The sequence below is a fragment of the Gobius niger genome (assembly GCF_951799975.1).
Source record: "Gobius niger genome assembly, chromosome: 16".
In the NCBI taxonomy this organism is placed as follows: Eukaryota; Metazoa; Chordata; class Actinopteri; order Gobiiformes; family Gobiidae; genus Gobius; species Gobius niger.
The window spans coordinates 14693396-14721048 of NC_136867.1; the positions used below are offsets into that span (position 1 = coordinate 14693396).

General features: G+C 41.1%; 1 protein-coding gene across 1 annotated transcript in view; it reads right to left on the minus strand.

Moving 5' to 3' along the window:
- alk (ALK receptor tyrosine kinase) overlaps positions 1-27653 on the minus strand; it is a 423524-nt gene that overhangs the window by 82784 nt on the left and 313087 nt on the right. Inside the window, exon 5 of the mRNA XM_079573064.1 lies at positions 2155-2291. Coding sequence (XP_079429190.1) covers positions 2155-2291 — 137 coding nt within the window. The remainder of the gene's footprint in view (positions 1-2154; positions 2292-27653) is intronic.

Genomic DNA, 27653 nt, shown 5'->3' on the forward strand with positions numbered 1-27653 from the left:
AAGAAACAGGTGAAAATGAGATGAAAAACAACGTGACAACATGGAAAGAACGCGAGGAACACGATACGTTTTGATCAGTTGTGTAGGTCTTTCAAAGCTTTCAAATGAGGCTTCACACCTATAGGTTGTTAGCTCAAGCCAAGAAGCTTTTAGATTTGGGTAAAGCCGAACTGGAGAAAATACGCTTGGTTGAGATGGGGGTTAAGAGGTTAAAGACATGTATGTGCAAAATAAACCTATTTCAAAGAAGAAGTAAAAACTAAAAATTGAGCCCTGCAGTGGGAAAGTAGTTTCAGCTGAAAGTGACGTTTTTACCATGTAAAACGCGATGTACATGTTCTGAATATGTTGCTTTATAAAACAATAAACACAAATGATCTTTAAGGCTGCATGATGGAACAACCGCTGAGACACAATGCTGCAGCTAAACCAATCATTTAAAAGAGGCACTATTTTGTCTTGACTGTAATGGGGAGACTTGTTTAAAATGTAAATGCCATCATATTATTTATCCAACAAGAACACCGGGCCAGCTGCTGTATAAGCCACCTTAAATTGAGCATGTAGCCCACCAGCTTTGCTTATGTAAGTGGTATTTATGCTTGAATGACCACTCGATAATTAAGAGTAAATTGAGAAGTGTAAATTACGCTTCAGCCTGTTAACCTCATGCCACAGCACATACAGAGCGCCAGGCAAGACCGCAGACCCAACTGCTCTTTCTCTCTCTCTCGGAGCCCGGCGAAGATTTAATTTCGCTCATGATAAGCAACTCCTGGCCAAACATTTCTCTTGGTCATCCGTTACTAGATTATTCCTTTTAATGTAAGTTCAGCAGACTGCGGTAAACAAGTCTCTGGGAACTTTGGGAAAACACAGGAGTGCAGGCGCGGAAAGCAAATGATCTAAATGGTCTTTTCTGCACAATTTTAACTCAAGGGCAAAGTCATGGCAAACCGGCTCCAGTAGTTAGTTCAGTTGGAACTTTCTCTTTTTGATTGCCAATAGTATCATACCAGCGTGGTACAATTGTGCTCTTTCTGTACTTAAAGTTAGCATGAGATGCGGTCTTTATCCACATTTCCTCGCATAAATATGGGCTATGTTTTGAGAGTTGGCTGCTGTGAGTCTGTATGTAGCCCAAAGGAAATTGAATCAGTGGCATTAATCTAATTGTGGCGGCGCTTTCTTGGTTGACAGAGAGCCATATTATTTCAGTCCTGAGCTCCCGACGCACTTCATTCCACAACATGCACTAATGAAGTTAAACAGCACTGTGCCTCTTCCTGACGACATGTTTTTTTCCCCCCGGCGCCGTCACTCTGCAGACATGTGACACGCATTTGGGACCAGACACAAACAGTGGACCCCGATATGCATGTTATGGCCATAGTATTAACTGGCTTATATAAAGTGCATAATTAATCATAACCCCCCGACTTTAACCAAGCACATTTTCTCAGGTTCGCTTTCACCCAAATCTAAATGCAAAAAAAAGTGGCAAAAGAGTGACCAAAATGTACCGGAAAAGCAACAATAACGCAATAAAACACATGGCTAAAGAGTGATGAAAAATCAACAAGAGAGCCACGAAAGAGCGACAAAAATGTGATGAAAAAGTGAGGAAGACACAACATAAACCCCGGAAAATCGCTGAAAAAATGTGACAAAAAAGTTAACATCAGTTTTGTAGGTCTTAGCTTTCAAATGAGGCGTTACACTGGCCTAGAGGCTGTGAGCTCCAGTCCAGAAGTTTTTAGATTTAGGCAAGGCCAAACTGGAGAAAATGTGCTCGGTTCAGGCGAGGGTTAAGAGATATTTAGGATGTAAGGGCAGGTCATGATCTCTTCTATTATTGAATGATTTATGTCATTAATCATAGTAGTGCTTTGGAAAAGTAGTGGTTTCAATATTGTTGTTGTTTGTATTGTCAATGTTTCGTATTTATTTGACCATTATCGAACCAGGTAAGTTTTCATGAGATTCAGGATGTTCTTAAATGTATACTTTGAGGTATGATTTTTCTGTTACAAAGTTCTTGTTTCAGGTTGCCGCCTCGTCATTCAACATCTTTGCCACTTCTTAGACTTGTAAAGTTACTGGTACATTATGCTATATTGTAAAAGATAAAAAAAAGAAGGGGTTTTCACTTACCCATGGTGCAGTTGGTGGTGAAGTGTGGCTCGATGGTGGCTGTGTCGAACTGGGGCACCCTCCCCTGGTCGTAGCCTGCGGAGATCCTGAACGGTGCCCCTCCGTGGGTGCCCAGGGTGAGGTGGACCACTGCCCAGCTGCCGAGGAGGGAGAGGAAGAGCAGTGTGAGTGAGAGCAGCAGACACCAGGGCTGACACAAGAACTCCCCACAGCCCTGCGGACAGTGACGGTGCGGCGGGGCCGGGGTGAGGGTCGCTCTGGTCTGCACCCTCCGTGCCCCCGCCGCTGCCCCAGGTCTTTCTGCAGATGTCTCCTGCATGCCGGGATGTTCTCTTTGCTCCTTTGTGCGAGCGTGCTGTGGCGTGCCCCCGCCCCCCTGTTGAGGCTACTCTTGAGTGGAGTCTGTGGTGCTACGGCCAGGAGTGAAGGTAGGTTTATAAATGGAGTTTAAAGCAGGTCCAAAGCTGGCAACACAGAGGCAGAGCTGGAATGAACAACAGTCTGCGCTGGGTTGGTTTAGTACATCCCTAATTCTATTAAGCAAATTGATTCCCTTTTCCATCATCATCAAACATCCTGTCCCTCCCTTCTCCCTCTTTCTCCACCTCTTTTATTTGACGACTGCCAGAACACAGAACCAGTGCCTTACGAGTTGCAACCATTGACATTGAGATTTCATCTGGAAGGGCATTTTTCAGCCCTATCGTTGACCTACGATGTCGAACAACACGAGCCCTATCAAACAAATCCACAAAGCGCCCGAAAAATGCCTCCCTGAGAAGAAAAAGTGCCGCTGACAGTTTGATGTTACAGTATATGATTCGCTACTAAAAGCCCAGATTGTCGCGAGTAAAAAAAAAAAAAAGAAGTGGCGCTGCAGATGTGTTTAAGAGCAGATGAAAAACATATTTATCAAGCAAAATCTGTGGAGCTGTCAACACAAATGATTCAGTGGGTGACATCCAGGCAACATGAGCCGGTGACTGGCATGGGCAAATGTGGTGACAGCTCTCATAACAAACAAAGCTGTCATTGTCAACTTTTGTATGAATATTGAAAAGGGATGAATAACATTTACAGGCGCGTGACAATAGTTGGATGTTTTCTTGTGACAAACTTTTAACTAAACACAATGCTAATATAACTTTAAAAGAAGAAAAAGGCCCTTCTTGGTTAGAGCACATATGCGATTAAAACTATGATGCATATTGTATAGAAGTCTTGAACCATAGACCAGAAAGACACATTTAACAGTAAATCATAACTCGGGATTGTGTCAAGTCTGCCTGCAATTCTGGGAATAGACCACATTTCATCGTTATAAACCAAGGGAGACTTTGTAAAATGCTGCGGCTGTGGTTGATGTATTTACCAGCAGTGTCGCTTTTGTCATGTTTTTAGCTAATGGAAACCCTGGACAATGGGTCTCATTCATGCACATCTTCTTAAGATACATCTTAAAATCCGTTCTGACGAAGGCAGGGTCAGGAAACTGCGGCAGATTCACCACGCGTTTCTAAGGTGTGTTCTGAGTTTAGTGATATATGTGTGAGGACTGCAAAAGGCAGTAAAGGAGGAAATGAATAACCAAGCATAAATCCAAAACGACCAATAAAACCCCAAAAGACAAAAATCTCAGCCATGGGCGCCACGCACTCAAGGACCCTCCTAACCTTTGGGCGACTTTACTCTCATTGCAAAATGTTTAAATAGCTATAACCTGTAAATCGCAAAATAATTTTCCTTCTTTTCCCGCCGGTCAGTCTGCGGCAGCAAATTAACAGCCTGATTAGCTCTCCAAGCAGAGCGTGCGTCTCGGGAACATAAGGTTGTAGGATTGAGGCCCACGTTCATCTTTACGTTTATGCAGCGCATTTAATGCTGCATTTTTTGTGAACGCCAACATTCAAAAGTTTTAGCAGTAATAATACATTGGTACTTTATTTGCCACTACAAGTGATATTACCAACTTATTTCTGTATAAAGGCATCTGTAATTTATTATAATTATATTTACATTCTGGAATTAATTAATACATGATTTAATATGTACAAATGTATATGACTCAGAATGTTGGGTCCCATCAGGAGCATGATCTTGTACAGAGCTGGACATTTTTTTGGTTCGTAAGAGTCCTTCAGACTGTTCTTAGGATTTTTTCCTACAGAGGAACGTTTTCAGCTAAGAGCCAGTTTTGTGAATGCCAAAAACTTTCCTAAGACGGCCTTAAGAACAAATTTGTGCATGAGAACGTGTTGTGAACTGTCATTAAAGCAGTACTAAGTAACTCTTCCCCCTAGAGGCCATAAGCGCAACTGCAGGTGTCGTAGCAAGTTATGCTTTTTTTAACTTATTAATTGTCTTGTAGAGTAAACACTACGCTGACAGGAAAGGCGAAGGGAGAGAGGGTTACTGTGCATCCAATTATACAATATTTTTTTTCACTCAAACTTTGCTGTAAATACTGTTTACAGTGATGCTAGCCCGCAGTTAGCTTTGCCCGTTAGCATGTTAGCTTCTTCTTCGTGATTTCATTAGTGTGTATTGCTTGCTCCAGCCCGGTGGCAGTCAAGTTGCAAACATGGTTTTCTGGTCAGAGACACCAGGGGGAGATGAAAGACCCTCCAATCATCCCATAAACACTTGTATTACCCCTACCGGGACTACGAAAAGGATTTATTAAGGTAAACACGTTACTTAGTACTGCTTTAATGAGGCCCATTGCTAGTTCCCCCTAAAATGGCAGATTCCACATCATAATAAGATAAGATAAGATAAGATAAACCTTTATTGATCTCACAAAGGAGAAATTCACTTGTTACAGTCGGCGTTCAAGAAGAAGAGTTAATAAAGTGCAGCTGATACAGAGATTATTGCACATGTTACGTAACCTGTCTGTGCACATGTTATGTAATGGTAAGCCCTCTTTAAAACTCAAATACAAATGAGCCAAAATCACTACCCAGAGGTCACATGACAGATATTACACTGAGCTTTGAGTGCATTTTCAAAATTATTTGGTCCTGCTGCAATGGGTTACATCTATTTCAACAAAAAAAGCGGAAATCCTAATTGAAAGCCTGGCACAAAAATGCAATGATTACCACCATTTGCACAATTATAGAGCTACATTAATCCACTAATAAAACAACAAAACTTAATGTATTATAATTGCCTGAGTCATTATTTATTACAACAAATGGCTGCCTTTCAATTAAAAATGCTTATTTGGAATTAGAAAAGTGTCTTATGGTTTGTGATTTTCTTTGTTAAAGGGATTTGGACACCATAGACACACACATCTGCAAACTTTTTATATTTCCCCAATGGCTTCTTCCTATTGGTCACATTATAACTTTTTGCCAGCTCACCATTTTGTTTGCATAGATCTTCCCCGCTCACCTGGCTCTATTCTCCGGGTGAAGTGAAAGCAGACGGACTGTGATGTTCTCCAGTGTGAGAGAGGAGCTCGGAGAGAGGGCCCTGCTCCCAGCCTTGTCTTATTTAGTGAGGATCTAAAGCCCAGGATAAGGGTGCAGCTGTCTCCCTGGTACTTGGGCTGTGTGGCGTCGGTAAATATATAAATGCAAGATTGAAAGATTATTTGAAAACAACATATTTCCAAAGCTCTATATGGGCTTAGTGAAGTGAATATACAATACACAAGAAAGTTTGGCAAAAAGAAACCAAAAATAAGTTAATTTTAGACGTGGAGTTTGGGATATTCCAGTTTCCTGGATAGTCTAAATGCAATGTTGGCTGTTCAAGCAATGATTTCGGTCATGTTGTCAAGGCCCTCAGATATACATGATAACACCCTAAGTAACAAAACAAGTCAGTGCAACTTGAATCAAAAGATGATTTGAAACTTTCTCTTTTTTAAACTCTTTCTTGGATGTTTACAATTGTATTATTATTGTTTTTGTTTTACCATTTTTACAGGCTTTATACAAAACCTGAAGAATATCATTATCAACTAATGGCACCAGGGATTCTGAAAGGGAGGGACTTTAGAAAATATATCACTTATGTTACGTCAAAGTGCAGGCCCAGGCGGTCAATTATACACAATTTGTTACATTTCAACATTTCAACAGACTATCACTTTAATAAAAAGTGGGTTTGATGGATCTATCTATTGTTATTAATAGTTTTCCGAGCCCCTTTTGTAAGATTGTATTATGAAACATTTGGTCCATGGCAGCCATTTCTCAGCTAGTCTGACAGAGCAGATGGTGCTAAAATGAAAAGCACCTTTGAAACTCCAGAAACTGTATGTGTGCATTCAAAGTTTAGAAAAAAAATGCATGCTGCACTAAATGTCAACATATCAATCATGTACGCAGTTTTGTGATGATTATTACTTTGAGTTAAAGAAAAAGTGTCATATTACGATTCCGCTGGTGTTTCCTTGAGAGTAATGAAAAATGTGCAAATGAGATTGGGCTGCCATAGAAAATTACCCCGACATTTACGCAAGTATTCAGATATTTATGAAAACTGGTAAAACATCTCACACATCTGTCTGTGCAGATAATTCTTAGTGAAATGTGTGCTATACAGCTTTGTTTACCTTTGCACTGACAGAGGTTTCCAACCACAGAAACAAGAACTCAAAATGTTAAATATGTTCTTCCATAGCCCACATCTACAACCATAATGTATTTAGAACTGTTTGCCAGTTCTGAAAGTTATACTAACACCAATTTTACTCAAGATGAACTTGAGTAAAATTGCAAGCAAAAAAAAAACCATCATCAAAATCAAAAGGGGATTTCTTCATTTTAACCCTTCAAGTAACTATTTTTTGGTGATTTCCGCACACTTTACATATGGCCTCCCTGGTACACGTCAGTATCATAGACTGTAGAAAATAATGGACGTCTTATGCTCACTCCTCCCCGTTTACCACATTGACCACGGCCGTGGGGCAATTCATGGCGGATTTACAGGCTCCCCCTCCCCAGCTCTGACGAAGCATGTTCCTAAAAAGGACATACGGGCGGGATTTTCACCGTAGACTCGGCCCTTGCGTGACGTGTAGCTCGCGCTGCTCCAATGCTAACAGTCCGAGCCTCATTAAGTTCGAGATTTCAAAAAATCATATTACGAAAACCAGCCTGGTTTCATATATTGTTATTAACCCAGCGTTATCTCAGGAGGAATATCTAGCCTAGTCTAGTGTTGAAACAATTGAAACCAGGCTTTAAAGTAGTTTTTAACGTGTCTAAACTCCAATGCTTTTCAATGGGGGCCTAGTGGCGATATGGAGGTACTACAGCAACGGCGGAGCAATGGCGGCCCCCACGTTTGTGGTCAAAAAGCAGGGCAGCCAGCGGCCATTGGTCAGTATAAGGTAAAGAAGCATGCAGTCCTCACTCAGCCAATCAGAAGAGATCACCTAACACAGATCCCACCTCTGTGGCATTTGACCAATCAGCAGAGACCGGTCGCGCTCTCAACTTCCTATTTTCTCTGAAGTCTGAAAAAGACCTAAGTCTGACCTGCAAGTACTTTTTGTATATTTTTTATATACACCTTTGTATGTTATTTTTTTTTACCACTTAAAGGGCAATGAACTAAATAAATTAACAAACTTCAGTTGTTAAAAACTCTTTTCATTTTTTACTTTTCTTATCTTATATTGTTGTGTTTTTTGTAGTTTTGTATCATTGTATTATTAGTAAATGTGCGTTATAAATAAACTTGACCTTGACCTTGAAATATGGTATCTTCGCTCACATTAATTTCTGCATGATATTGATTTTTTTTTTTAAATGATTAAACAGAACGAAACTTGTATTATGTCCCCCAACAACACTCTTAATTAGATTTTTCTCCCCAAAGTATTTCAATGAGTGCTCTATAAAGGGTTAAATTGTTTTTCATGAGGCAATCCCATAATATGCACACAGTATTGTAGTGTTACCAGAGAAATACAAACCACTCAGGCCAAGTAGATCTTGGCTGCCAATTGATGCTTCTCATTTCATACGGTGATTCATTTATGCTCTCCTCAGTGTGCTGTTCTGGCTAATGCAGCTATTTTAATTTCCACTGAATGCGTGTGAGTGAAGATGTGTGTGTGTGTGTGTGTGTGTGTGTGTGTGTGTGTGTGTGAGTGTGTGACTATGCAGTATGTTTATGCCCTAACCATATTAAGCCTTATTTGTCTCGTGGGCTCTGGTTTGCATTAGCCCTGAGTCTCATCCATCAGGATAAACAATAGATGAAGGATTACCTCGCATATTCCTGCAAATGCCTGCATAATGCTGTGAATCTTAAGCCATACGGCCAGTCTCTGCTTTTACTTGGATATGGTCTAATTTCACCTACTTAACCAGTTGTGTTTAGGATGGCAAATATTTTGGATTATTTATTTGTGGGTAACTTTGCAACCCCTTACTTTACAAAATTGATGCAGCCAGCAGGAGCAATACAGATTTTCTTCTTGCTTCTGTACTTTGACACTAGTTGTGTTTGGATTTCTGGAATACCGACTGTAATTTCAACACAGGGATGCAGGGGAAAAATGAAAATACACACAGCATTAGATTTGGTCAGTAACTAAGTGAATTTACTTTTGTACTATCTGCACCACTATATTTCTAAAATGTCTGCAAAGTAAAATACATACGGGTACATGAATGAAGAAAGTTGCACCACTGTCAATGGTACTTCCTTTGCCCATGTGTCTGTACTCACGAAATGAAAAGTATTTTGGCCACCACTGCATCTATCTCTTCAGAACACGACCTGCAGCAAATGCCCACTGTATAAAGTCTATTACCAGAGCAAACAGTATGTTATTTACCCAGACATTTGACAAACATCCTCTGAAAGTGTACAACTTACAAACTTGGCTTCCAGTTTCAACCGTGTTCATGCCCAGTTTACTCTGCGTTATATCAAACATAGCCTGGCATTTATTTGTTGTTTTCCTCCGAATGCCAAACTAACCTTAACATGCCCAGATCAAAGAGAGCCACAACCAAACATAAGCTGGTTCAAAGTAGACATTTTTAAGAAAGAGAAAACTGGTTGAAAATTACACAACGTTGATATACTGTAAGGGGGCTTCAGGGACACTGTTCTTTTTTTTTTTTCTGTGATTGCTGCTAGATCAGAATCACCACTTAAGCCCCATTGATTCCTGTGCAGCCCAAATGGCACACAACAGACACCAATATGTCAAGAGCGGTGCAGATTAGATTGAGTGGCCTGACATGGCCCGGAGAAAATGAATGCCACTTCCTAAAACTAGAGCGGTTGAATTAGTATGCCATCGTGTGCGAGCGGGGAGACTGACATAGGCCACATGAGGTGAGCTCCGCATGGGTGACTTCTGTGTTTTTGACAAAGTTCGGGGTTGTGCTTCCAGACTGAATTAAATTACGCCGAGACACAATCTTCTATCATTCGCTGTTCCCAAATGTGTTTTTCCAAAGAGATCTGAAGTCAAATTCAAAATATATAAGGCTCCGCTTCTCAGACAGTGGAAAACCATCCTTGGCAGAACTTTATAGTATATTGACCTCACTCAATTTGTAACACATCAACTCATCAATAAGCAACTAAGAAGACTATATGGGCCACCTGGCGCAACACAGCGCTGTTCAAGACCAAGTTGGTATCTTCCGTACAAACAGCGGTTGCCAGTGCTTTCGCCAGTAACCTGAGAAAACGGGGTCTGCTGAGGTGCGGTGTGCTTCAAGCAGTGCTGGCCACAACAAGCACTTGCTGCTTCCTCTACTCTCCTCTCACATTTACATCGCACAGGACAAACTACAAACTATCTATCACACTGTGAGTGAAACACTGTCCATGAGAGAATATATTGATGGGTCCCACTCTTGCGCTAGTATTAAAGCAGTACGAAGTAACTTGTTTACCTTAATAAATACTTTTCGTAGTCCCTCTGGGGGTAATACAAGTGTTGATGGAATGACTGGGGGGGGTCTTTCGTCTCCCCCTGGTGTCTCTGGCCAGAAAACCACTCTTGCAGCTTTCCTGCACAGGGTCGGAGGCCCCAATACACACTAATGGAATCACGAAGAAGAAGCTAACGGGCAAAGCTAACTGCTAAAAGCTAACTAGCGCCCTTAAACAGTATTTGCAACCAGTATTTGAGTGAAAAATAATATCTCCATTGTGTAATTAGATGTACAATGTCCCTCTCTCCCCTTGTCTTTTCTGTCAGTGTAGTATTTACTCTCACAGACAATTAATGAGTAAAAAATGTAACATGCTATGACACCTGCATTGGCGCTTACGGCCTCTAGGGGCATGAGTTACTTAGTACTGTTTTAAATAGTGTGCTGCAAACCCCCACACCCACTGCCACCCACAGTAGCAGAAAATATTCCAGTCTCGCACGGTCTCTCGGCGGAAAAGCTTGGGGAGGGACCACTGCTGTGCAAAACATTACCATCTGTGTCTGTAGTATTTACCACCACATTACAAATGTTTCTTATTTGTTTGTATAGAGGGTAACACAATCTTTCCCTTCATACTGTGATAGCAATCTTATGGTGCCAGTTTTGTATAGTTTTTTCCTCCTCAAAATGAACATTGCATAATCAGATAACATACCTGATTACAGCAGTATCTGTCAAGTTTTGAGGCAAAGGATTGTGATAATTACGACATATATAAATCAGTAATAAGTTACAAAAATTGCAATAATAAATCCAGGGTATTTGAGGTAATAGGGGGAAAATAAAAAGCACTAGGGTAGACTTTTTTTTTTTTCAGAACGAGAGAGAGAAATAAAAGAAGCCATACAAAATGTGGTTTTAACCATTTTAATGTCCCATAGTGTTGCCATTTTAACTTTCTAAACTGTGTTTGCTGTTGACATCTCCAGTGCCTGATAGTCTTTGATATTTTGTTTACCTTATTTACCTGTTTTTGGCTTGATTTATTGCTTACGTCTTTTAAATTGAATGTATCCTTGGGCAAGACCCCAGCTGAAAACTGTGTGGTTTATATCTGTGAGTGTGAGTGACTAAATTGCTCCTCTGGAAGCTTTCAATATGCAAGTCAGAAGTTTTAGAAATGCTTTATACAGTAAGTGTACAGAGCTGAGTGCAGTCCCATTATGTACAGAGCAAAACCAAGGTTCAGCTTACCTTGACTCAGCCCGCTAAGTCAGAATGTTCACACTAAGTACATTATCTCCTCATAACATCTTCAGTACCATCTACAAAGAGCATTGCAAAGGCCAAAGGACTAAACTAGAAAAAATGTCACACGCTACTTCACTATCTGCACAACGGCTGTAGCTTTGGTGACAATTCTATATAATTATGCTGCAAAATATTCAATATGAACGGCATAATTTCACAATAAAGTAACAAATGCCTCTCGTGTGCCAGGCCAGATGTGTATGGCCACCAGACTGAGCAGTTGGCATCAACTGGTAAACATCATTAATAAGCAACGGTGTGAACTAACCCGGCGCTCGAGGTTCTATTGCGGCTGTGTGGATTTGGACAACTGAGATGAACTTAATATTTGAGAAGTCTTATCAAAGGATTCGGAGACAGCTTCAGAAGTACGTTGGGTAAAGACGCATCCCAACGTTAATCCTATCTCTAAGACACAAGAGCTTGGGGCAGTCTGGCCATCTGGGAGAGAAGGGTTTCATCATCGATGTGCAGCCGCAAAAACAAAATAAGCACATATCGCATTCTGTTTGATTATGCATTACAGCCAGCTGGCCCTGAACAAGTGTTAATGTGGACATTATATATGGATTCATTCGAGTTTGGAAAGCATCCTCATTTGCATACACTAGGCAGATCGCTTGTAGTCATTTAACCTATAAGCGTTAAACCAAGCATCCAGAAGTGCACTCCAACTGACCACATCTCGCAATGGGCGGCACGGTAGCACAGGTAGTGCTCGTGCTTCACAGCTAGAAGGTCCCGGGTTTGATTCCCACTTAGACGGGGCCTGTCTGTGTGGAGTTTACAGGTTCTCTACAGTGTCTGTGTAGGTTTCCTCCAGGTATTCCGGTTTCTCCTACCACTAAAAACATGTACAGTAGGTTAATCCTCCAGCAAGGTGTTTCTGACCATTAGCCAGGCTTCACATCTGGAGAAGGGTCCCCGAGCGCCGGACCACGCTGGCTGCTCACTGCTCGCCTCACTGCTCACTGCTCTTACAGGTCGCCCCAGCGGCATAGAGGATTTGTCAAATGCAAAGAACACATTTCCCTAAAGGGATTAATAAAGTATAACTTGACTTAATGTTAATAATAGACAGCCAAAAGGGATCTGGTCAGATAACACTGTTTTTGTATTAATCAAATGTACACAGTATTTTATTTTACTGACCACGCGTAGTTAATGATATTGTAACGGCAAGAGCACCGACAGTTGGCAACAGAATCGCCAAACGTAATACTTCATTTGCACCCCATTCCCAATAGAAAGCTACATTATTTCTGCAACACTATGCACATGAGAGCTACTTAAACATCAACAAGCCCAGTTTCCGGCTTTTGACTAAAACATGGGCTAAAATATCCCCCAAAGCCTGTGAGTCAGAGCTAAGCCCTCTGCCCCTATCAGGACTGTGATTGACGTCGCTTTGCTTGGCGTTCTCGATAAGCCCGCCTACTCCGCGGTTTATGCTAAGAGGGTCTTCCAGTTATAATGTTATCACCGGAAAGGGGCTGCGGGATATCCAACCTAACATTCTCCAAAAAAAACGTCTTTTTAGTGTCTCATAGTGCTGCTAAACTGACTTCAGCCGCTCAGATAAGCTTATCGTGACAAGGGCCTATAGGGGGAAGGAGGTTCAGCTGCTGCCACAAAGTCTACAGGCTGGACGAAAAAAGCCCCAAAAAGAAAAGCAGCCAAAAAAAGTGACAGGAGAAGAAGAAATAATTAATGACTATTACACACCTTTAGAATAATAGAAGTTGGACTCGTCTGACACATTTTATAATAGCTGACAGTTGTACGTACAGGCGTGGGAACACTTGTGACTGCACATTTTCTTGACTACTTGTAATCCATAATATATAATAATATAAAATCCTTAAAAACCAGACGACCATAGACGACCATAGGGGAATAACCAATTAAGTTGCATGGGGCTTATGTGTTCCAGGTTAAGTCTGTCCACCCGAACTAATTTGATTTGCTCACATAGATGTGCAGGCAGGTGTTGATGCCTGCAGCATGTAAAATTAAATAAACTGAGCTGTTTGCAATGTAATATTCTGCTGACCATTTGGCCACCTGTTGTGCTGGACTCCTGAAGGTGTGTTTTCGTACCAGGCACCAAGCTGCGTCGGTGGGGGCGTCCACGCGGCAATTTAATTAGTTTCTCCATGACCGTTTTTGTTAGGAGCTGCGTGAGAAGTACCTTTACTGTTGACCTTGTTGAAAATATCAGCTGGGGCATCGCTTACTTGCAAAAACCCATGAGTGAATTTGGCTGATCCATTGCGATGGTCAACAAATGGTCATTAGTTGTCCCTTTCATAACCTCTTACCTAACACTTAAACCAAATACATTTTTGAAGTTTGGTTTTCCCAAATCAAAATATGTAACAGGCTCATTTGAAAGCGAAGACCGGCAAAACTGATTGTAACGCATTTTTGTCGTATTTTCGTCTCTGTCTTTATCTCTTTTTTGTCGTGTTTTTGTTGTGTTCTTGTCGTGTTTTTATCATGTTTTGTAGCTTTTTCATCGCCTATTTTATTCCCTTTTTGTGTGTTTTTTTCACTTTTTTGTTAAGTTTTTGTTTCGTTTTTGACACTCTTTTGTGGCTTTTATGTTGCTTTTTCTTCACTCATTTTTTGCCACATTTTTGCCACTTTTCATCCTTGTTATCATCAGTATTTTGACGCTTTTTTTCAAGAAGCTTTTAGATCTGGGAAAAACTTCCAAAACTTGGGAAAATGCGCTCAGTTCAGGTGGGGGTTAAGAGGTTAAAGCAGTAACTTGTTCACCTTAATAAATCCTTTTCGTAGTCCCTCTGGGGGTAATACAAGTGTTAATGGGATGTTTAGGGGGGTCTTTCATCTCCCCCTGGAGTCTCTCTCTGCCCAGAAAACAACAATTGCAACTTCGCTGCCACCGGGTAGGTGTCACCAATACACACTAATGGAATCACAAAGAAGAAGCTAACAGGCTAACGGGCAAAACTAACTGTGGGCTAGCACCACTTAAACAGTATTTACAGCCAAGTTTGAGTGAAATTGGATGTAAAATATCCCTCTCTCCCTTTGTCTTTTCTGTCAGTGTCGTATTTACTCTCATGGATAATTAACGAGTAAAAAAAAACCGCAACATGCGACAACACCTGCAGTGGCGCTTATGGCCTCTAGGGGCATGAGTTACTGTGTAATGCTTTAAAGTCTCAATGGATATGCCATGTTTTGAGGTGAAACAAAGAAAACAATACTATTTGCAATACCATCACACACTCAGTCCATCGTAAATAATCTACGAGCCGCACCCAGTCTGGTTGTCCCATACTGTGGCTGCATTTCTGTCGAGCCGTACATTTTACACTACAAAGGACAGCGCCGTAGGTGGCAGCAAGGGGTGGAATGTCGCTGCAGTGGTTCGCTGCAGACCCTCTCAGACCTCCTCTCAACCCCCTTGGCCTGTGAATTTGTCTTATTTTTCTGTGCGTTGAACTGGTGACCTGTCCGCGGCTGCACAGATCCTCGCACCCAGTGGCAGGCTTAAGCCCGGGATTTGCTGCAGCTGTATCTACAGTGGTAAACCCCTTTAAATCCCTGATAAATCCAACGAGCGCACACTAGTACACTGAAAACAGCAGCATAAAGCATGGAGGAATCCGTGCTAATGTTGGTAATTTAGGATAACTACGGTATGGGGTAATTGGCTGACCGCGGTGGTGGACTGTAAAAGTGACAGGAAAACAGACAGTTGTGCTAAAGCTGCGAGTGGAATAGCTACAGTCGACTCATCAGTTTTGTTGCCCAGATGCTTTGGAGCAGCTGCGGGATCAGACAGACCTGAGCGAAAGGCAGAGAGGCTTACAAATACAATGCACCTGCAGTTTGAAACAAAAAAAAACACCCCATAAGATTCACATGCATAAAACAAGCGGTTAACATAGAGCTCTGATTGCAAAATATATGGCAACTGTAACATAGGCATTGACTGACACTGACAGTGCTGTATATCTAATAGTACTTGTGCAGCACAACATAAAAAATGTAGACACCCATTTTTAGCTCTAGGCCCAGGGCAGCCAAACTTTCGTTTTTCCTCCACTGGTAACCTTGTACATAAATATACAGTGAATTGTTTATACTACCATTTTCTGACCCAAATCTGTTTCTGCACCCTTTCATTTGGTAGCCTGGTTCTAGGTTTCTGATACAACCATCCACTATTTCAAAAGCGCAACATGAAAGAAAATGGCATGGAGGCACTCAATGACTAATTTCTATACATCTCCATGTCCACACTTTCCCCTGGTGCACTATATGGTCACACTGTTGTTGTTCGAATGAGCAGCGAGGAAAAAAAGTATAGTGCACTTAAAAGCTCTCACATGGACAATGATGGACACTTGACGGATCACTATAATGCCAGGGGCAGAGGGGACGCTGGTCTTTGAAATCGACACAAATAAAAGCTATTTTGCCTTGTTGTCTTCATTTCCCTTTAGAACTAGAATTGAAACTTTATAATGCTAAAGATTCTGCAAAATAATATCTGTACGGACAAAGTAATCAGATTGGTATTTTTCTGAACTCCAATAGCTGCCAGAGTTCGTACTTTACATAGGAAACAACTGGGGATACTCCGCTATGGCAAAGAAATGCACAGCGAACACTGAACACATCCTTGTGACTAATACACCTGTCCTGGTGAGAATCCACGCAGATGCACAGCGATTTGTCTCTAACTCGATCATTTGATTTAATTTCCTCCACAGCTTCAATCTGTTCAGCGTCCCTGTTTTCTGTGTCTGTCATGTCCTCTCTCTGTGAGCCTGCTTTCTCACACGTGAAACCCGCTCCTTCTCCATCCCACTCCTCTGAATTATTCAAGAAGCTCCACTCCTTATACGCACTCTCCGTCTAATGATATTGCGCTGATTGAAATATCACTGAGATTGCAAGTTGGTGAAATATCAGCTATTTGAAGAACCATAGAAACAGTAATTACAGAGGCTTGCCGTGGCAGCAGTTTACACAAACGTCCACAAGTGCTGCTTTGCATAAGGGCGCCTGATTAGGATGCCATTATTAACCATTGTTTATAACGCCATTCCTATTATTAGGGCCGTCAATTTCCCCAATTTTCAGACAACACATGCAGTTTGGTGGAAAACCTAGGGTGACACAATGACAAGATTATAAGGTCAAGAGGACGAGTGGTTGGTTGGAAGATTGGCTGTTTGAATCCAGCTCTCTCCAGTTTTTGTGTTGTGTCCCTGAAATGTGTTGTGCATTTTGGTTGCATCAGAAAGCTCGCAGGCATAGAATGACTATCTCAACTATTCCAATTCGTCCCAAAACAGAAGAAAAGCTCTCCGAAATCTTTCTACTTGATATGTTCCATTTTAGACACATTTTTTTCCCCTGCAAATATTTAGGTAGGTAAAGTATAAAAAGGAAACGGACGTATTTTCTGTAAATGTGTTGAAATATCATACCAACTAAGCCTGGCCAGACAGAATACACACTTATCCTATTCTTTGCAAAGACGTGTAGAGTAGTCTGGGATCAAGGGGTGATTTCTTTGAATTCCTGATGGGCATGATTGACAAAGCATATCAACCAATCAGAGAAAAGCCGGATATGACGCAAACCGCATGCAGCATATTTTGTAAACAAGGAAGTCAGAGGTTTTACGATGCAGCGGTTAGTAGAGCGGAGACAAATGTGAACGATCAACGTCGCTTTTGCGGATACAAGGAGTCATAAGCAACTTGGTTTGGATTTGAAAGCAGTACTAAGTAACTCCATACACGCCACTGCAGGTGTCGTAGCGCGTGTTACGCTTTTTTACTCATTAACTGTCCGTGAGAGTCTGCTGACAGAAAAGACAAAGGGAGAGAGGGATATTGTACATCCAATTACTAAATACTGTCTAAGTGGTGCTGGCCTGCAGTTAGCTTTGCCCGTTAGCCTGTTAGCTTCATCTTTGTGATTCCATTAGTGTGTATTGGGGCCTGCGGGTCGGAGCAGGGAAAGCTGCAAATGTGGTTTTCTGGACAGAGACACATGGGGGAGATGAAAGACCCCCCAGTCACCCCATTAACACTTGTATTACCCTCAGAAGGACTACGGAAAGGATATATTAAGGTAAACAAGTTACTTTTTATGCTTTAAACGTACAACATGAATGCACAACAGCTTTTTCAATCATGGAACGGGAGAAAAAAACTTTTCGGTAGACGGCAAATGGTCACATTTATATAGCACCTTTCTACATTCTTTAGGCACTCAAACTGCTTTACATCAAGAAACCACTCACACATTCACACAACATGGACACAGCCACTGGAGGCAAGGTGGGTGAAGTGTCTTGCCCAAGGACAAAACGACTGTGTACACGTGTGAGAGTCGAACCGCTTACCCTCTGGTCAAAAGACAACCCACTCTACTACCTGCGCCACCGTCACCCCAACAAGTACTTACATAGTCTTCAACATCAAGCATCAACATCTACGAAGGTACATTCAGGAAAATGTTTTACTAGTAGATAATTCGGTCTTCCTGTCATGACAATGTGGTCTGCAATTAGATCGATGCAAAACCTTTCAAGATTTGATTAGCTGTTGGCAAAGTTCCAGACGGCCCTGCTTTTGACCAGATACCAAAAGGAGCAGTGGATGGCTGGCCTGGTAAAAATACCAATTCAATTCCACCCAAGTTGTGTAGTTACACTGTGGCATTAAAACACCATTTCCTTTTGCTATAACAGTAGATAATAGAATTAGGCCTTAGACAAACTCATGGCATTTTACAATATGAAATAAAATTGAATGAAAAAATCTTGATGAACATCCTCTAAAGTCAGTCACTCTTCGCAAAACCAGCGTAATTGGGCTGAATGATTGAGTAAAAGTCACGGAGGCTGCATTTTTCATAAATAACCATAAGTGCATTTTAGCGTCAAGGCGGAGATGCTATATGAGCGGAATGCCATTGCTTCAGCACCATTAACCTTGTTGTTAATTCCCGTCTCCGCAGTCAGGAGCATCAGAATGTCTCATCTCACCCATGTTTTCTCTTATCAATGTCAAATTAAAGACACACATCTAATTAAAGGGACCTTTGGTGTACCTTTACATGGCACATAAAGCATACAAGCGCCCTATAAATTATCAATTCCAAGCCGTGAAGAAGAAAAAAAAAAAGCCTGTGTCTCCCTCTAAACCGCTATGAAATTACAACGATGACAGGCACAGGGGTAGATGAGAGGAGAGAGAGGGAGAGATCACATGGCTCCTTGCACTTTTTAATTATGACCCAAATTCAATTATGGGCCGACCTCGTACTTTACAGAGAGCTACAGGAAATTGCTTCAATCAACTGACAGCACTTGTGATTAAAACATGTTCACTTCCCAAAGACGTCGAGGCCCTGGACACGCAAAGGAGCGATAGGAGGACAATAAGACGATATTAGAGTAAGGGGAACCGCAATCGAAAGCCGCCCCACGTACAAAAAGAACAACACAACGCCATAACGCAAATCTTTGTGAATGCGTGTCACATTTCCCCACTGGGCCAAATACTGAGCCATCTTTATTTAATCTCACCACAATATTAGGCGTTTAAAATAAATAACCACATAAAAAAATTAATAGATAAATAAATTGTGTTATTAGTGTTAAGCAAATTTCCACACATGCTTGCTTATTAAGGGCTTCCAGGGTTTCCGAGCAATAATGATCATCAAAGCACTACAAGCACATTCAGTTTGGAAGAAAATTAAGAATATCTAGAAAGCAGTGCACAGATTATTCACATTTTATTGGTGAATTATTCCTGTTCATTATACTTTCGCTGTATAGCACTGTAGAACATTAACTGTATAGTGTAAATGGACTGGGTATATAATAAAACAAACTTTGCACCTTGTTCATCCCTGTCTGATGTTTGTGTTTTATGAAGTGTTCAGCAGAGGTTGAGAATGAAACTCATTATCCATTCTCACTTTCAATGTTTGACGTATATGTGATATTATTCCCATGTGAGTGTGGGAAATACTGTACATGTTTTACAATTGAAAAGTGAAAATTTGCACGAAGTAACTGTAAACCAACCGTGAATGAATCCTGAATTAACTCCCTCTTTCTCTCATCAAAAACTATAACGTAGTCCCCTGCTGACAAATAAAGAAAAATATACAGTACTGTGCATATCAACAATATGCAATTTGCTAATTCGGTTTGCAGTTTACAGTAAGAAAATATTATTTTGCCCTTTGAAGTGACCACAGCTTGATTCAGTCTGAGAATGTGCAGAATTAATGAATATGCATAAAGAGCAACCATATTGAACAGAAGACTGCTTCCTTATTGTTAATGGAGACAGTATACAGTGGAATACATAAGAACAACAACAGTATGTATCGTAGAAGAGGGCTAATATGACATTACAAGTATTTATAATGCAGGGATGATTCATTTCAAGACTTTAAAGAATCTATAGTATTAGATGTAAACAAAAATAGCAGTAAATTGATTATTATCCAATTATTTTTCAAATCTCTGGACCCCCAAGTTGGGAATGACTGGTCTAAAAGATTCTTCAAAAATAAAAATAAAAATCGTCCCTCAGCTACCACAAAACACACAACTTCTTTCAGTGTTGAAAATGCTGCAGTAAACAGGCTATGCACTCATTAAGGTGGATTTTCACACTGTGAGCCGAGTTTCTGAAAAGTTACAATTACTGCCCATGCCTCCATCATCCCTGCTTCGGCTAAGAAGATAAAAGCCAGTTTCTTTTCGGTTGATTAAATCTATTGGCCAGAGTAAAGCCAGCACACCCTCGACTGTTTGTTCCAATTACAGGCTCTAATTCCCGCTTTGGACAGTGGAGGTGGCGCACAATTACCCTCAGCTCAATTCAAGCAAGACACAAGTCACACATACAAGTCAAGCTGATCTATTCAATACATTTTCCCAACTCCGGACCGGAATGGCAGCTTAAGTTTTTAACCTCAGTGTTGCTGGAGGCCACAGTCCAGTGTGGTACGCAGGTCACACGGTGTCACTCGAATCTTAAAGTCTGCAGGCTCGGACAAAGAGTGTGGGCAGAGTTGCATAGTGTATCCAAAACTTGATAGTAAATAATACTACAACTGAGCACAAGTCACTAACAGCTATTTTTTCATGATATACAAATGGCTGGTGTGATGAAGAAGAAGCTAACAGGCAAAGCTAACTGCGGGCTCCTGTTACTTTAACAGTGAGTTTGAGTGAAAAAAAAAAATCCATTGTGTAATTGGATGTACAATATCCCTCTCTCCCTTTGTTTTTTTCTGTCAGCGTAGTATTTAGTCTCACGGATAATTAATGAGTAAAAAAACGCAACATGCTACGACACTTGCAGTGGCGCTTATGGCCACTGGGGGCATGAGTTACTTAGTACCGCTTGAACATTATATTAGAATACCAAATTACACAGTATTTAGCTGTCACGTTAATACAAACTTAAGGTGCTCGCTTGAAGGATTAAAACATTGCACTTTTTAAGGGTGCAGATACACTGTATTGAACACTGCACATGCTGCTAAAGAGTTTATAAGACTCATCTGTGAAGTGAAAGCCCTAAAACATGGTTTGTCTTCCCAATATTTCTAGCATGACACTGACTCTGACTACAGCATCTGTCATTTGTGTGAAATAAATCTCTGTGACAAGATTTTATCAGGGAATGTTTGTTTTTTTCCCTTTAAACTGTCTTGTTCTGCAGATGCTGCCTTTAAAAAACACAAAACTAACTCCTTTAAAGACCCCATGTACCAGATTTTTTCTTTATCTTCTATATGACATTGTCTCATACATTAATGGAAATAATACACCTAAATATAAATCGTTTGTGGCAATTTCATACATTTACAGGCTTGATTTTTGTTTTTGTTTTGAAGGTCCTATATCATGCAAAATCGACTTTTTAGAGCTTTTGGCCATGTTGTTATGCTATTTCCTTATCAAAAACACCCCCAGAGTGGTTTGTGGCTTCATTCACGCAGCTCTCAGTAATCCTCCTGAATCGTGCTCTCTGAGCAGCTGCGCCGCCCTCTCCTGGTGAACGACTGACGTGCTCCATTGTGTCGTCACAGCGGAACGGAAGTGCTCGACGTCTGTAATGTACGGTCTTAATTCTATGCTTACGGCCTGATTTTAATTTGTGAACCACCCTTATCATTATTTCTGTTGTAAGAAATAAATAAATAAAGGAAAAGGAAAAAAAGAAAAAGAAAAAGAAAAAAGAAAGGATGTGCCCGAGGTGCTTCCAGGTCAGCTGTGGCCAAAAACAAACACCTCCCCTGAGCGTCTGAACAGACGTCATGTTTGCGCTGCAGCTGTGAAGATGGAGCTCGTTATAACCTATTCTGGGCACACCTGTTCTTTATTCTTACCTAACGATAATGTCACGGAGAAAAAGAAGCGCGTTTGGCTACGAGGACAGGAGTATATACAGTCTATGATTCAACCTTCCTAAAGAAGAGGCCACTCCCGTCAGAAGTTGTTTTTTTCTCCGGGATTCAGCGACTATCACCAAAATATTGTTTGTCTGTGACTGTCTCTTGATGGATGTTTGGTGAACCTTCGCCAGAATCAAAGTGGATTAACTTTTATAACCAACGCGAGTCCCATAATGTAAACAGCGATGAACCAGAGCGGTGAGTCAATCCAAACGTGTATTAGTGTGTGTGTTAGCCATTTATGAAGCTGTGTTGCAGATGTCAACTCCGTATAACTGCATCGTGAAGCAATTTCACTTATTGCTGTTTATTTATATTACGGTAAAGTATGTGCGGAGAGAGGGGGCGGAGTTAACTGAATCGAAACGTTGTGTCTTCCGGGTTTGAAAAATACCTCCAGAAAACACTTATATTTATCACAAAAATGAGTACTCAATAGCAGTAGAGGTACAATCATTCATATAAATGCCTATACTTAACTTTGGAATGGCTAAAATAGCATGATACAGATCCTTTAAGCATTTCTGTGACACTGAAAAGTGACCCTTCAAGTAGTGAAACAGCCACATAAATGCATTCCTGTGAAGAACTGAGATGCTACAAATGTATTTGGAAAGTTAAGAATGAGTTTTGACCACAACTATATATTTTACTCCCTTTTTGCACCCTCTTCTATTGTTTGTAAAGAAAAAAAAGAGGAAAACAACAACAACAAAAAACAGGTATAGGACCTTTAAAACGGACTACTCAAAAGATAGAGGAGATCGGGCAGTTCAGGAGCTGAGGAGTGTTCTTCCAGGGCTGTGGGAGGAGACATGAATTGTGGGTGGTTCTGTACTGAACAGAATCAAAGACTCAAACATGCGTGCGTAACTTCAAACCCATCAATAGGCATGATTTTAGCGAAGGAACACCATTATAAAGAGGTAGACAATTCTAAAGTGTATTTTGCTTAATACCTACAGTAATGCTCTCAGCATATATCATTCACCTAACAGCTATCCAATGATTCATGTGCCAACAAGCCACTTTTCCCTCAACAATTCTTCTTTCTGATCTTTCAACTCATCATTGTATCAAAACAACATTGCCTCAAGAAGATTTGTCACATTTTGAAACTAAAGCAGAAAACACAACCCAATTTTCACCTTATTTTGCATATAAAGACATTGGATCACACACTTCTGCAAATAGCTCTCATGAACTGCCTCCCTCACTGCTTCTTCTGACTCACTATGTGTGTGTGTGTGTGTGTCTGTCCTTCATTCAAACAATAGAGCTGCTCTATCATTCAAACGCATTGAAACTGGGCCACGGTGAGTGACGTGCCGTGCAGTGGAGGAAAAGAAACAATATTGAGAGAACATTTTGCCATGAAACACTGTGTAACAAGGACTTTTTTTTAAGCTTTTGTCATTGAATGTAGCTGCACTGCACAATGGCCTGTGTCACCTGTCTACAGTGGAAGGCAAATTATGAAATACGTCACTGTAAATGAGTTATTCTCAAACTGAGAGCTACCTCAGAAAATATTCAGTTTGCCATGGACGGCTAGAAAAAAGGAGTAAATGGGTGTTTTTTTCTTCTCCTCTGACAGCTCCAACACTAAGCTTTGGATCCATCCAAACTCTAACCATAACCTTCAGACCAAGAAGTGAAAATGTCTAGACTCTGAAAAAATCCTGACCATGTAACAGTTAGGTCTGAAATACACCAAACTTAAACCACCACAAGGCCACCAGTACAGGTACCACTGTTTGAGAAACAATGCTGTAGACTTCATTCTATTGCCTATAATATAGACCTCCAGGCGCAAGATCCACCGTGCTTGTTAAAATAGGAATGCATTATAATTCCTGTTTCTGAGATGTCTGGCTTATTGGCAGAAGTTCTGTCGTTTTGCAGAGCACTGACGGTAACAGGATTGTTAACATGGGTAAGAAGAAGTCCATTATTAAAAAGTGTGAGATAATAGTTCCAGTCGGCTGCGAAGTGAGTGAGCAGCATTTTAATTACACTCTGTTGGAGCACAGCCCCATTCTTCGCCCTCTCCTATATCCATCTGCTTGTGGGCTACTTTGTGATGAAATAAGGATAATCCAGGCAGCAATGTAAAGTGGATGGGCAGTTTGAGTGAGGAGCATTACTGACGTGCTATTTACTGTTATGGCTAAGTCAAAATAGCCTCTAGAATTGTATTTCATTTTTTTCTTTCTAGGCAAGCATGGCAAATGCATTGTTGGCAATCACACAGGTGGAGCGTGAACATTTACCTGTAGATCTAATGCTGCTAATGCAAGCAAAAAACAAAGTCCAAAACATGAAAGTTTGGCCATTTAAATGAAGGCCTTTTAACCTCTTCACCTGCTTGAACCCAAATCGTAAAGTTTATTGAAAAAAGTATAAAAATAGCAACAAAAATTAGATGAAAAAGCGAAAAAAAAGTGACAAAAATGTGACGAAAATGCAACAATAACGGCACAAAAGAGTACCAGAAAAGTGACAAAAACAATGACAGAAAATTGGCAAAAATGTAGCAAAAAGGTGTCAAATATGCCACAAAAGAGCGACAAAAGAGTCACAGAAAAGTGACAAAAAAAGTTATGCATAAGTGACAAAAAATTGAAATAAATGTGACAAAAATGTGTGACGAGAACGCAACAAAAACACCACAAAAAAGCAAAAGAAAAGTGACAAAAAGCGATGAAAATGTGGCAAAAATGTGACGTAAACTAACAAAAAAGCAATGAAAAGAAAAAGTCCAAAAAGTGAAGACAACGCTGCAACAACGCAAGGAAAAAGTTTTCGGGCGGGATTTTCACCGTAGACTCGGCCCTTGCGTGACGTGTAGCTCGCGCTGCTCCAATGCTAACGGTCCGAGCCTCATTAAGTACGAGATTTCAAAAATTCTTTTTACGAAAACCAGCCTGGTTTCATATATTGTGATAACCCAGCGCTATCTCAGGAGGAATATCTAGCCTAGTCTAGTGTTGAAAAAATTGAAACCAGGCGTTAAAGTTGTTTTTAAGGTGTCTAAACTCCAATGCTTTTCAATGGGGGCCTAGTGGCGATATGGAGGTACTACAGCAATGGCGGAGCCATGGCGGAGCAATGGCGGAGCAATGGCGGAGCAATGGCGGCCCCCACGTTTGTGGTCAAAAAGCAGAGCAGCCAGCGCCCATTGGTTGATCTCTTATGTCAGTGGCCCTGCTGGACACGTGTGGAATTCTTTTTTACGTATTTAAGTTGCCCCCTAGTGGCTGGAATGAGTATACTGGGGAATTTGTGAGGATACTCAGGGATTTGTGCTCTACAAGTCAGGAGCCGAGTTAAATCATCTAGCGGGCCTGACTGGCCCGTGTGCCGCAGTTTGAGGACCCCTGCTCTAACCTATTAGCTGTAACATTTTAGATGTGGGTAAAGCTGGACTAGAGAACCATGGTTACGGCGGGAGTTAAGAGGTGAAGTACTTTCTCACACTGCTTTATCTGCCTGTGTTTTTTGTCTTTCTTTTGCTATTTGTTCCCTTTTCCCCCAAGAGCTGCAAATACAACTTTTCAGTTAAAGCTTTAACTTTGACAGCCCTAATTTTCACACACCATTGTTGCTATAATTATGGAGTCTGTTAGTATATTACTATGTTCTTGAAAAGTCCAGACCACCAGCACGCCACTGGAGTCCCCTCGTGTCTGCTCCTTGTTAGGACACACACCATTTGCTTCAAGTCTTCACCTTTGGCTCTGCACATTTGTCCTTTTCCAATAAAACCAGAAACCCCCAAATATATCTCAAAGACTTATATACCAGAGCACCAGAGGAAATTTCTTATCGGGGGCGTGTAGCTCATACAAACACACTTGATGAATCCTGACCTGTCACAGTCCTGAAGTCACACGTGCTGCCCCCAGAATGCACCTGGGCCGCCCCTAGAGACCGTCCACTGCTTATACATTCAACCCTGCTTACGGTCCGCTCCGGCGCACATCGGTGGCAGCGCTGCGAAGGCTATAAAACACACCCGCTCCTCCGTGCTATTCATCATCGGCCTCTTCTGCTGCTCTCCCGCCGGTGGTAGATTACATGTCACCGGTTGCACGTCCAGCAAATATTTCAGCCAATAACAGCGCGGCACGGCTGGGGACGGGCCAGAGCCTGTCTTGAGAGTCATATTGCGTGACCCTTGATCCCATAGTTCCTCAGAGTGATGACTGCCTGTAAAACTGCCCGGCATCATTGGTGTGAAATGTAGCGACAGAGGCTGAGAAGCAAAACAAATTACAGGCCTGACGGGCAGAGGGATCTTCTCATACAGGACTTGAAGCTTGGGATTAATCTAATAGATCTCCTTTCTTTTTTTTCTTCTTTTTTTTCTCGCTGTGAATATTCATGCCGGAGATGTGGACCGGCGCAATGCAAAATTAATCCGTTCTAAAAGGCACTTAAACCCGCTCTGACCTGTTCCGAGGATTCATACAGATTTTTTTTCCCTCCCCGACCAAAGCATACGTTTCCCTGCTTCAATGGTCAATAACGGTAAAGCTATAGCTCTTAACACAGAAATCAATGTTTGTCTGCAGAGCCACAAGCCGCTTTTTTCACAGACACTTAATCAAATGCCAAAACACAATGTTAATAGGTCACTGCGTTTTGTAAATCATCCCCATATTTATATAAATGCCTCCCTCCCTCTTCCATAAGGCATGAGTTATTGAGCTGAGGACTAGACAAAAAACCCAATTGGAACCTTGATTGTGCTTGAGGCTACGAACCTAAGCGCTGCTGGCTATATCAAACCTTTCTCTTGCACTGAATATTCATGCGGAAGTACTGCAAAATTAATCTGGTATAAAAAGCTTGTAAACCGTTCCAATCAGACCCAAAAGACTATATATTTTACTCCCATGCACATAAAGTCTGCTAAGAATCAAACACAAAAGTGCAAAGTCAATATTAGGACATTCACTTTTTTTTCTTTCCCTTTTTTCCCCCCCCACACTCCCAAACAGCTCGTGTGCTCTTAGAGTGTCCCGAAATGACTTGAAAAACATAAATTAAATAAAAGTTCGTCTGCTTCATCTAATATTCACCAAAGACTAGTCAACATCTTTAGTATTCTCTAAGCATCCTTAATTATTTATAAGGCGCTAACGATCGAGTGGGGATCAAAATAAGGTCTATCCTAACCAACCAGAAAATAACACCACTAGTTTTAGCAGTATTTTCATATTGTTTTCACACTGACTTTGGTTGCCGTGTTGAAATAATGATTTCGGTCTATCTTTTTCATAGGTGTATACAGTGAACAGGTGGGCCAAGGTGTCTAAGTCATATATATATATATATATATATAGTTCCAGCACTTTCTTGCTTTTTTCTTTGCTCTCCCCCCAATAGACAATACTACGCAGCTGTTTATTCAGCTTTCTGTGCTCAGACTTGTCACTTGTCATCAAAGGCAGACTCTTGCTTGCCTGATGGTCTTTGAGGGCTGGAGCTGGATCGTGCGTTTGATGTGTTGTGACAAGGCTGCGTCTATACACCCCCTGCCTCCTGAAGCTCCCATGGATATCTGCTGTCTGTCACTTTGCATCGAAAGACTATTGACCTGTGGACACGGGATGGTAAAGAAGTGATCCTAACTTTTCCTTATGGCTCAGAAAAATAATATTCCTGATTTTTCCACGACAATCCATCTATTCCCTCTACCAATTCATACTGCTTTCAAAATTGCTGTGATTGATGATTACTTTCTACTTTTACTTTGATTTCTGACACCTCTGTTGGCTAATTCCCCCACTATCCCCTATCATTGATCTAACACGC